The sequence below is a fragment of the Hippopotamus amphibius genome, chromosome 3 (assembly GCF_030028045.1).
Source record: "Hippopotamus amphibius kiboko isolate mHipAmp2 chromosome 3, mHipAmp2.hap2, whole genome shotgun sequence".
Classification (NCBI taxonomy): Eukaryota; Metazoa; Chordata; class Mammalia; order Artiodactyla; family Hippopotamidae; genus Hippopotamus; species Hippopotamus amphibius.
This window is the reverse complement of record NC_080188.1, coordinates 47744530-47756875: the sequence shown is the minus strand read 5'-3', so window position 1 is coordinate 47756875 and position 12346 is coordinate 47744530. Positions and strand designations below refer to the sequence as shown.

At 46.7% G+C, this 12346-nt stretch overlaps 1 protein-coding gene across 1 annotated transcript in view; it reads left to right on the top strand.

The window, feature by feature from the left end:
- The first annotated feature begins 9281 nt into the window (after window positions 1-9281).
- The window catches only part of SCARB2 (scavenger receptor class B member 2), a 70047-nt gene continuing 66982 nt past the window's right edge, over window positions 9282-12346 (top strand). The window contains exon 1 of the mRNA XM_057727840.1: window positions 9282-9686. Coding sequence (XP_057583823.1) covers window positions 9570-9686 — 117 coding nt within the window. The 5' untranslated portion in view covers window positions 9282-9569. The remainder of the gene's footprint in view (window positions 9687-12346) is intronic.

Here is a 12346-nt window from a genome sequence, read left to right as displayed (position 1 = left end):
GCCTCCTCTGTCGAAGATTAATTGACCATAGGTGTGTGGGTTTATTTCTGGGCTCTGTTCTGTTCCATTGATTCATGTCTGTTTTTGTGCAAATACCATGCTATTTTGATTACTGTAGCTTTGTAGTATTGTCTGATGTATGGAAGGGTTATGCCTCCTGCTTTGTTCTTTATTCCTCAGGATTGCTTTGGCAATTCTGGGTCTATTGTGGCTCCATATAAATGTTAGAATTATTTGTTCTAGTTCTGTGAAAATTGTCATGGGTAGTTTGATTTAGATCATATTAAATCTGTAGATTGCTTTGGGTAGTATGGCCATTTTAACAATGTTAATTCTTCCAATCCAAGAGCATGGGATAGCTTTCCATTTCTTTGAATTATGTTCAATTTCCTTTATTAATGTTTTAGAGTTCTCAGCATGTAAATCTTTCACCTCCTTGGTCAGGTTTATTCCTAAGTATTTTTTAATGGAATTTTAAAAGCTATTTTTTACACACCCTTTCTGATATTTCATCATTAATGTAAAGAAATGCAACCAATTTCTGTATGTTAATCTGTACCCTGCTACCTTGCTGAATTAGTTTATTAGTATTAGTAGTTTTTGTGTGGAGTCTTTAAGGTTTTCTATATATAGTACAATTTTTATTTCTTCTTCTTATCTGATTGTTGTGCCTACAACTTCTATACTATGTTGAATAGAAGTGGTGAGAGTGGGCATTCTTGTCTTGAGGCCTCATTGTTTTGTTTTGTTTTGTTTTGTTTTTTGTTTGCTGCACCACTCAGCTTGTGGGGTCTTAGTTCCCCGACCAGGGATTGAACCTAGGCCCCGGCAGTGAAAGCGCTGAGTCCTAACCACTGGACCGCCTTTGTTAAATGTGCAGTTTCTTTTTATGGTTTCACACATAGATATTAGCATGCCAGGTAGATCCCTTCAGGTTGTCACCTGTTATTAAAGAATTTGGAAGTAATTTCACAGTATTATCCAGCATAGGTTAAGGAATAGGCTTTATTGGTGAAAAGGAAAACTCACAACACTAGAGTCAAGGCTGCTGGACAGCTTCTCCCCACCACCTTCCCCCAAATCCACCCCCCTCCACAATGGATCAGAAAGTGGCCTTTATTCCCTGTAAGGGAATAAACAGATTGCTCAGTGCCAGGCAGTCAGGCTTTAGGGCACTGGCTCTCTACAGGAGCTGATTAGGAATGCCAGCTGCCCTGCACGTGGGGATCTTGGGATACACATGCCTGTGGGATGTACAGTGCCCCATGGGGAAGTAAGGAAGTTTTAGAGAAAGTCACTAGTCCCATGGAAAACAGAGTGTTGAGTGCTGTCTCTGCTGAGAGAATGAGGGAGCCCCCTTTTATTTTCTCCTTGAAGAAAAAGATGCCAGACCTTTCTAGAATTCTCTACCCATCACTGAATTTTCAAAAGATCATATTCCAAAGGGAGTCCAGCTCGAGGATGGAAGATGCCTTGGAGGACTGGGGCACGGAGGGTGGGGGGGACTCGGGGGGGGATCGGGGAAGGGAGGGAGTACGGGGATGTGTGTATGGAAACAGATGATTGAACCTGGTGTACCCCCCCCAAAAAAAATTAAAAAATTAAAAAAAAAAACCAGATGATTGAACTTGGTGTACCCCCCAAAAAATAATAAATAAAAAAAAAAAAAAAAAAAAGATCATATTCCAAGAGCAATTATCATTCAAATCAGAAATGGTATATGAGAAAGGAAAAAAAATCCTTGGGAGTATTTGATATCTACACATCTCCTTTCTATACTCTGCCATCTCCTTATAAATTTCCCCTGCGATTTGTATTTTTTTATTGACGTGAAATCCACCTAACATAAAACTAACCATTTTAAAGTGCACAATTCAGTGACATTAGTATAATCACATTGTTGTACAATTACCATCTCTATCTAGTTCCAAAACTTTTTATCACCCCAAAAGAAAACCCTATACCCATTAAACAGTCATTCTTTATTCCCTTCTACCCTTCCCTGGCAACCACCAATCTATTTTCTGTCTCTAAGGATTTACTTACTCTGGATATTTCCATATATTTACTTACTCTGGATATTTCACAAAAATTTCACATATATTTCATACAATATGTGAACTTTAGTGTCTGTCTCCTTTCACTTTCCATACTGTTTATAAGATTGACTCATGTTGTAGCATGTGTCAGTACTTCATTCCTTGCTGTGGCTGAAAAAATAGTCCATTGTTCATCTTCCCACATTTTGTTTATCGATTTACTGGCTGATAGACATTTGGCTTGTTTCCACCATTGTGAATAGTATTGCCACAAACAGTTTATATAAAAAGATTTGTTAGAGTACCTGTTTTCAGTCCTTTTGGGTACATACCTAGGCATGGAATTTCTGGAACATATGGTCATTCTGTGTTCAACTTTTTGAGCAACCATGGTGGATATCTTTGTCTCCTCTGGTTTAATTAAAAATGCAGAAAAACAGTGCTGCTCAAGATAGCTTGTAATGCAGTTGAAGCAATTCCTTATCCTGAATATTCTGAAACATTCTTCACTGAGGCTAAAAAGAGAGTGTTGTTTATCAGAGAAATGGAAATGTTTCTAAACTAATAGTTAATTGAATAACAATCTTCTTGGAAGTTGGACCTTTATAGCAGGCTTCTGATAACTTAAAAGAGACTCAGGGAATGTGGTGAGTGCAGTGGCCAGGAGTCCTGTGGGAACTAGGCTAGAGGTGAGTTGCAGCTCTTATTTTTACCCTTTCCATGGGGTAATACCTTGAACCCCACCCCCAACCCTTTCCACACCCTGTCCCCAGCCGAATACTTCCTCCCTGACCCTCATGCAGTCCCCTCTTCACTGCCCATTGCCCCGTTCTGCTCCCACTCAGATATACTGAGTAAACTTGACCTTCTCATTTAAGACAACTTCTAACCATGGAATACATCATTAAGGAATAACTGTAAACTCTTGTGTGGTTTACTTAGTGCTGATTTCATAATGTGCAGGAATCAGACAGCCCTGCTATTTCATAATACACTGGCTTGCCACACTGAGCAGAACGGCTATCTAAACACACAAGCCAAGCTTCATTTGCTTATAGCAAGTACCATCAAACCACCTCCAGTGATGACGGATTAGAATGCTTTTCACATGAGAGCGTGCATTGAGGATGGTATGTTTAGCCATCTTGTGGTTGAGGGGAAACTGGAGCTCATTCCTGGCTCGCAATTCTAGGCCATCAAGTCCAGGCAGGTGGAAGTATTCTCGCTCTCAAACAACGAATTCCGATCTCACTGCCCTTCCTGGTGGCCCATGTGACTGAGAATGTTGGTACTGCCACAGCTTCTTCGATTTTTCCCTGCTTTCCTTTTGCTCTTAGTAAACGCGAGGCCAGAAGTCCCAAGCAATGGTTAAGTGGCTAAGAGCCTGACTTAAGTGTCTGACAGACTCAGATTTCAGGACTGGTTTGCTTCTTACAAGGCATGTGACTTTGAGCCACTTTATCAACCTTTCTTTGCTTCAGTTTTCTCATTCTTGAAAAAGAGTGTCTACTTCATGGGGCATTATGAGTGTTAAATGAAGTAACGGAAGTCCAGGATCTAGCACGGTGCTTGGCACATGTCCAAAGATAGAATTGTTGACATATTAACCATATTTTGCCCAATATTTCTTTTTTCCTCTTTTGCTCCTCTGCCTTGCCCCACTGCCCTCCCTGCAGCCTCAGTTAGAAGAGACTCTGCTTATGACTTCAGGAGAGGGAAGGGAACGAGACAGAAAGATTGGGACTTCCCTGGTGGCACAGTGGTTAAGAATCCACCTGCCAATGCAGGGGACACGGGTTTGATCCCTGGTCCGGAAAGATCCCACATGCCTCGGCGCAACTAAGCCCATGCACCACAACTACTGAGCCTGTGCTCTAGAGCCTGAGAGCCACAGCTACTGAGCCTGTGTGCCTAGAGCCCATGCTCCGCAACAAGAAAACTACCACAATGAGAAGCCCGTGCACCACAATGAAGAGTAGCCCCTGCTTACCACAACTAGAGAAAGCCCATGCGCAGCAACAAAGACCCAACACAGCCAAAAAATAAATGAATAAATAAATTAATAATTAAAAAAAGACACAAAGGTTGTCTTTTCCTAGTTGTTGTGTTTCAAATATTCTGTATCCTTAGAGGAACAAGAAAAGAAAGATGGATTTGAAGAGGGAGATTCTCATTTTCCCACAAACCCAAACAGAATAAAACCCAAACCAAACAAACTAGCAAAGATTCCCCTTGCTTGGGGTACAAAGATGATGACAGGGAAGCTGTAAGGTTTCCTGGGTGGAGGAGGCAGCAGACAGACCACAGACAGCCTCCTGGATCCCCTCTGCCCTGGTTTGCTGTGACTGTGGCAGCATACAAATGGTAAAGAAGCTCTAATCCAGGAGCCTGTAACTTGTCTCATAAAGAAATTGTGTAAATGTGAGAGGTGAGAAGTTTGGGGTGCTTGGTAAGGGGGAAGGGAGGAGACAAATTCTTTCTTATGGATCCCACATTGCTCAGGGTTAAGGATGCTCCACAAACATTTAGAAATAAAAATATCAGATCACTAGGGTGTGAAGGTACATTTTCTAGATCACCTTCAAATCATAGTAAGAAAACCAAGGGTTTTAGACACCTCTTGGAGCTTGGGCTGATCACAAAGAAAGCAAGGTCTAGGACTACCTCCATCTTTTTCCAGGCTCCTAAAATGATGAATAACAAAATGATGTTTCAGTTATCCATTATGGCATAACAAACCACCCAAAAATGTAGTTGCTTAATACACAGCCATACATTTGCTCCCAATTCTGCGATGTGGGCTGGGCTCACAGGGACAGCTCGTCATCTCTGTTCCTTGTGGCATATGCTGCAGTTATCTGGGAGCTTGGGTGGACTGTGATTCCCCGGTCCTTCTCCAGGGTCTCTTTCCATGTGGCTTCTCATCACTCAGTGGTTTAATTTGAGCTTCTAACATGGCAGGTGGATCCCCAAATAGTAAAGGAAGGAGATGCCTAGACCCGGAATGGGCACACTGCCATCGATTCTGGCACATTCTAGTGGTCAGAGCAGGGCACAGGGCCGCCGCAGATTTAAAGGGAGGGGAATAAATGCCAACTTTGATTGGAGGAGCCACAGGAGCCTACAAAGAAAGGAAGACTTGCTGACAGTCATATTTAGAAATTATCTCCCACGTAGGGTTGTAAAAACTGTGGTGTATTTTAAATGTTTACATTTGACACATTGACACTTTTTTTTTTTTTTTTTTTGGTTCAAGTTTTTTTTTTTTACTTAGTGGTATGTATTTTTTTTTTTTTTGGGGGGTACACCAAGTTCAATCATCTGTTTTTATATACATATCCCCGTATTCCCTCCCTTCCTTGACTCCCCCCGCCTTGAGTCCCCCCCACCCTCCCCGCCCCAGTCCTCTAAGGTATCTTCCATCCTTGAGTTGGACTGCCTTTGTTATACAACAACTTCCCACTGACTATCTATTTTACAGTTGATAGTATATATATGGACACATTGACACTTTTAATTTAACTGTGTACAGTGACTGTATGATTAACCTCCTTTGAGTATAATATTAATATTTTAAATTTAAGGTGGGGCCCAAAGAGTCCTTCTTGCTTCCCCCTGACTCAGAGTCTGTTGTCCTGGAGCCTTAGACTCTGTGAAGGAAGTTCTTTCTTTTCTGACTCCTGAATGATTGTGTAATTTGCAGTGGGCACGAACAGTCAGTCACTCACAAAGGCACTTGTTCTACTCAAGTTCTTGTTCTTCTGGTTTTAGGTATAGTGGGGTCACTGGGAAAATTCCTGACTGTCTCCCAGCCAGGGCATCAGTATCCCCATCCAACCAGCAGCAGCAGTAGCCCCTTCCTCCACTGGCTGACCCTCGAGTGTGAGAGGAGCTTAATAGTCTGTGTACCTGCCATGCAGAAGACATTCCTTGTATGTAGAGATGGAGGCCATCTGGAGGAAGAGATGATTCAACAGCACACACACAGAAAACCCAAACGTAATAATGCCAGTGAGCAGAGGAGGTGACACAATCCTACAGATCAGAAGTGAGGAGGAGGTCCCAAGGAGGTTTGGAAGCTTGTATGAGAATCTGAGGGGGGGCTTTGGGCAAAGTCCCTGTCAGTAGCTGCCATGGGACGGGGAAGATGAAACCAAACAGAAAGACAGCCAGGCCAGGCGCTCAGAAGTCATCAGGTCTTTATATTAAGAAAGAAATTGCTTTGGGATCATAGATTGCTATTTGGGGAACATGAGTTCTCTCTCTCTTTTTTTTTAAAGTTGTTTATATTTTCTGTAATTTGGGTCCTTTTTGTTCTCTCTTAGTGTTTAGTACATTTTTAAAATGCTAGTCTGCTCAGCTGTGCTAAGAGGAACCAAGAAAGAGGTTTTTGTCCAGTTTGGACCAGAGTTTTAAAGGGAAAGCAGCTTACCAACTGCCTGACAAGGTGGAAATGAGTACTGTTGCCTGAGTGAGAGAGCCTCAAAGGGAAGGTAAACTGAAAGCAACTGAGTTGGAAACCGTGGTTCAGACGCTCCCCCTACCCCAAGATGTGTTTATCAAATCTGGGTTCATCTCTCCATCCTCGTAGTCTCTTACTCCCCTAGTGGCCCAGACAAGAGGCAAGAAGGGACCTCCGTGAACAATGAGAAGGAACAGCGCCCTGGGATTGGTGGCCCAGGGCTGCAGTGGGTGGGTAACCACGGATTTTGCCCTCCAGAATGGAGCCAGAAAACAGAAGCACTGGTCTTAGTCTGGAGATGGGGGAGGCGGGTTCAATGTGAGCATGAACTGCTGGGTGCCAAATGCTCAAGCAAGCAGGTTACCAAATCTTCATTCTAGTTAATGCAGGAGAGGACACACACAGGCTGCAGAGGACCCCAAGCAATGCCTAGGAAGGGGATGAGTGAGGATTACTGGGCTGGCACAGCCCCTGAAGCAAACTGGGGCACAGGACAGAGCTCAGGTAGATAGCTGGAATCTAAAGTAGCAACGGGGGCAGAACAGCCATTATCATGGCAGGATTGGGGGTAGGGAAATGCTGCTGCTGTGGCATGAGGACGGGGGACCACCCAGGCAATTTGGCCATGAGGTTTGGAGGAGTTGAATCATTCTAGAGCCCACCCAGGCCTGGTTCTCTGCAGCTGCTGCTCGAAAACCTTTGGTAGCTACAGATGGGTAGAATTGGGAGTGGGCAGCCACTGTCACTGCCAGAGTCCCGGGCTCAGGCCTGCCCTCACAGTCTGCTCCAGTTATCTAAAACCCAGTAACACGCCAAAACACCATGGCTTAAAACAACAACAGTCCTTTATTTTGCATTTCAGGCAGGGCAAGGCAGAGACCACTCTGCTCCACGTGACGGGCCCATGACTCAAATGGCCAGGGACAGCCAGGGGCCGGCAGGGCATCACCGGTGATCTCTCCTCTATTCTCTCCAGCATGGAGGCCTCAGGGTAGCTGGGCTTAGTGGTAGCTCAGGGCACCAAGAGCTACCATTTCCACAGGCCCAGGCAGGAGCTGCAAGGTATTTATGATCCACCGTCAGAAGTTCCAGGATATGGTAATTTAGTGCTTTCCATCCCTAAATCCAGCCCAAGTTCAAGGGAAATGGTATAGACCCCACCTCTCAATAGAAAGAGTATCAAAGAATTTGCCAGCATTTTCAGTGCATCACAGCGTCTCACCAAGTTATCAGCAAAGTCTCCCAGCTGAACCCCTTGTTCCCAGATTCTCATTGATGGCAGCGGGGAGGCAGCAATGCACAGGGTAGAAAAAGTGGGGGCTTTGTACGTCATCAGGCCTGAATTCTGGTCCAGGCAGGATTTGCCACTCAGCAGCTGTTTGAGCTTGTTAGGTTACTCACTTCTCAGAGCCATGGTTTCCTTGTGTGTAAAATGGGAGTAACACTAACACAGTGGCCAAGAAAACATACTCTCAGATATGCAGATCTTGCAGATCTCTCAGAGCATAGCTGACCAATGGACTGTCCCAGCTGCTGAGCCCTAAAATCTACCCTCTGATTCTCATCCCCAGCTTGGCACAGAGGCCAGTTTCCTAGGGCTGCTGCCAGCCCATGACTAAATACAAGCAGCCTGTTCCTGGGGGATGCTGGACTCCTGGGACAGGGCAGCTTGGCTTGAGGACCGCCCCCCCCAAGGCCTTGCTGAACTTTCTTAGAGCTTCACGGTAGCATAAAATGCTTCTTTCCATTCAGCCTTCCTTTCTTGCCTCTCTCCTTCACAAAGGCCACATCTGAATCCAAGGTCCAGCTCCCTGTCCAAGTTCCCTCATAAATCTCTGGCACAGTGCTCTCATCTAGCACTGCTTTGGGGGAACTGGGACAAACAGCCACAAGGCTGCTGTGGGTATTAAACAGGTGTGTGTAAGCACCTAGCCAAGGCCTGGCATATAGTTGCTGTTCATTAAACTAATATTTATTGAGTCCCTGCTGAATGCGGACTTTAGCCTGGCTGCCTAGGATATACTGGCGAGCAAAGCAGATGAGAACATTAGGGCCACCTGCTTGAAGCTTCTTGCTGATCCCACTGCGGAGAGATAAAGTCCCAACTCTCCTATGGGACACAAGAGCCCTTCAAAGTCTGACCCCAAGGGGCCTCCACACCTCCCACCCCACACTGCACACCTGAGCCTAGAGCCAAAAGGAACTTCTTTCTTCCTACAATCTTGCTCTTTCACCGCCGTCTTTTTTTTTTTTTTACTGCCAGTCTTAACACAGCCTTTTCTTCTCGAAAAGCTTCCTCCCGACCCCCCCCCCACACACCCCTCACGTGATAAACTCTTACCCATCCCCCAAGACCCAGTTCAGTTGTGGGGTCCTAGGTCGCCCGGATAGAGGTGCTTGTTGGCACAGATCTCCGCAGGCACCTCGTAAAAGTACTTGCTACATTGTGCTTTAATTGCGGTAACAGTGTCCCCCTTAACGTGTGAGCTCTTTAGAGCAGGGGCAGTGTCGTGTCCATCCCGAATCCCCCCTGCTTGGCACTCGGTAGGCCCGCAGCTCGTGTCTGAGGAGGGGGTAGAGCCGGGGAGGGCAGGCGATTTTCCGGCGTGACCGCTGGGCCTGCGGCAAGGGGGCAGGGGCGCGGCCGGGCGAGGGGCAGGGAGCCGCGGGCGCGGGGGGACGGCCGGAGGCGGCCGCGGGTCGCGCGGGCCGAATCGCCGCCTCCGCCGCGGAGCACATGACTGCGGGCCCAGCCTCCGCCCCGCCCGCTTGCCCGCGCAGCTGCCGGCTGTCGCCTCCCGGGGCTGCGGCGAGCTCCGCCGGCGAGCGTCCCCGCCCTGCGCGCTCCCTGTCCCTCGCGAGCTGGGCCAGGCGGGCGCCGCGGCTGCCCCGGCCCGGGAAAGCGAAACCAAAGCCGGTCTTCCACTCCCCGCCGGCCGGCCGGGTGCAGCGGAGGGTCCCGGGTCTTCCGGCCGCTATTGCGGCGGCTGCGGCGGCGGCTGCGGCGGCGGCGCCTCCCTCCCTCCATCCTTCTTCCTTCGCGTCCCGGCCCGTGAGCGGTGCGCGGAATGGGCCGGTGCTGCTTCTACGCGGTGGGGACGCTGTCCCTGCTTCTGCTGGTGACCAGCGTCACGCTGCTGGTGGCCAGAGTCTTCCAGAAGGCCGTGGACCAGAAGATCGAGAAGGTGAGGCGTGGCTGGCTGTGTGTGTGTGTGTGTGTGTGTGTGTGTATGTGTGTGTGTGTGTGCGCGCGCGCGCGTGTTGGGGGGACACTTCCAGCCCACCCTCTCACTGCTAAACCTTGTGCAGGGAGAATCTGCACCCTGGCGAACCCCTTGGAGTAGAGCCCTGCTTTCCTCCTTGTCTTCTTGGGGTGGGTTGGTAAGGGTTAAAGAGGGAGGACAGGCGTGAGCAAGATTATGTTCATTTAGAATAATAAACAAGACTATGGATCTAGAGTTTTAAAGAAAGCTTTCACTTACATTCTATCATTTGCATCCCTCTTTGGGCCTTTCCTACGCCCCAGTCTCTGTTGGGCCCAAACTCATCTCCCTACCACTTCATGAAAAAACAAAGCTAAATGAAAGACACCACAGCCAGGCAGGTGTGTTGCCTGCTTGCCTTTGAAGTGGTGTGGGGTGGGGATGAGAAGCGGGTTCGTGGTCTGTTGTGTTCTTGCATTTCTGGGCTGAGCCTGGCACTTGGTAGCCAGGCCAGGCCTCTGAGCCGGGTGACATTTCAGTCCATCAGCCTGTGCTCACTGGCTGACTTAGCAGCTTGGTGTCTTGTAGGAGCAGTCTGTGTTGCTTTGTCTCACGGTGGATTCTTGCTCTTCTCAAACAGCCATACGCTTCAGGCAGAGATGCATTTAGATTCTTAAGAGAACCTGAGCCTGTCTCTTCCCCCTAGGTACGTGAGCTGGAGAGCTGGTCATTTCAGATTTTTCCATCCTATGATTTCAACAATAGTCATTTCTTCTGCCCTTTCACCCACATCCACCAATCTGTGTGGAAAGAGGAACCAGAGAGAGTTACTGGGATCACTTTTTCCTTTTAAAAAAAGATTATTGGAGCAGCCTTTCTTGTTAGCACCCATAACTGCGTGCCTAATTTCTCTCACTGGTTTTTACTAGCTGTGGGCCAGATAGTAAAAGCCGGGGCCTCCTTCAAGTTTGATCACTGCACTCCCAGTTAGCAAAATTGTTTTATTGCAGGAAGCAACAGACATTTTCTTTTAATAGAGGCTTCCCTAAAGGCCATCAGTTACTTGAAATCTGATGGTTAAAGGCAACTTAAAAAAAAAAAGCCATGGCAAAGCATAGTTTAATTTTTTTAAAGTTCACATTGCCAAGGGGAGACAAGGCCCACTGTCTGAGCTTCTCAAAGGCCATTGTTTTCCCTGAGCACTCCTGTTCAAAGAAAAAACGAAACTGAATCTCTCCACTCTTGTCCACCTGCAGATCCATGGCAAATTGTTTAAGGATGTAACCTCTTGCTTGGGTGACTAGAGTTAAGCAGCCCGATTGTAGTCAATTGAATTTCTCACGTGGCTTTGAAAGGCTGTTTCAGGAAAGCCCTGAAGGATGAGTGATCTCCCCCATGTCTCAGATATTATCAGCCTTCGGATGCTCTGTGGGTTTGCATTCGTGGGTGGTGGGCAGGGAGGATTGGGGGAGGGGTGTTATAAGGCAGCTTGGTAGGGGCTTGAGTTTGTGTTGGTATTTGGTGATTGGGTTTTTTTTTTAGCCTTGATTTTATTTTATTTTATTATTTTATTTTATTTACTTTTTTATTGGGGTAGAGTTGTTTTACAATGTTGTGTTGCTACTGTACAGCGAAGTGGAGTTCCTGAGCTATACAGCAGGCTCTCATTACTTATCTGCCCTGTACATATTAGTTTATATATGTCAATCCCAGTCTTCCAGTTCACCCCGCCCCCCTGCCCCAGCTTTCCCCCTTTGGTGTCCATACATTTGTTCTCTACATCTGTGTCTCTGTTTCTGCCTTGCAAACCGGTTCATCTGTATTTGGTGATTGGCTTTTAAAGGTGATTTTCTCCGTGAGGAATGGACTCTGATCTGAATGATAAATTATAGTACAGGGAAATGAACTTTCAGAATTGCCTTGCCCCGTTAAGGAGTACTGCACAATGTGGTATTTGAAACTAAATGACAGGGCTGGTGTCTGTGGACAGGTGTGGGAATGTTGGAAGGCAGCCAGAGGCCACGCATTCCCATCAGTACCATTCTGCTTTCCCACATCACCTGTGGGGTGGCAGCAGGAGATGGTGGGCCAGAGGAAGGACTCTGCACGTCAATTCGTGGGCGTGAATCCTGGCTCCACCAGTACTAGTTGGATAACCTTTGGCTGGTGCTTAACCTTTCTTGATTCTGGGTTTTTCCATCTGCAAATGGGGATAATAACAACTGATGTAAACAGAAGGATTGTAAGAATTATTAGAGAAAATGAGTGTACTTTTCATGGGATACAGTTAGTATGTATAGTTATTTGTAAATGATCACAGTTTGATTTTTGTCAGAAGCCACATAAGCAAAGAAAAAAATATATGAGATTTGAGGTCAGACAGCCTGTGTTCAAATCCTAGCCCTGACATTTCCAAGCCTTTTGACTTTGGGCAAGTTCCTTGAGTTGTCTGAGCCTCAGTGTCACTGCTTGGAGAAGTGAGGCTATTAGCCCTCTTGGGCACAGCGGTGCACTTCCCATGAAGCTCACAAAGCCCAAGCTTTGGGTCTGTCAGTTGGCACGGGCCCTTCCGAGGCCCTCTACTTAATTCTCTATCCAGAATTTCTTTTCTTAGGGAGGGCCTCCACACCTTGTATAAGCTT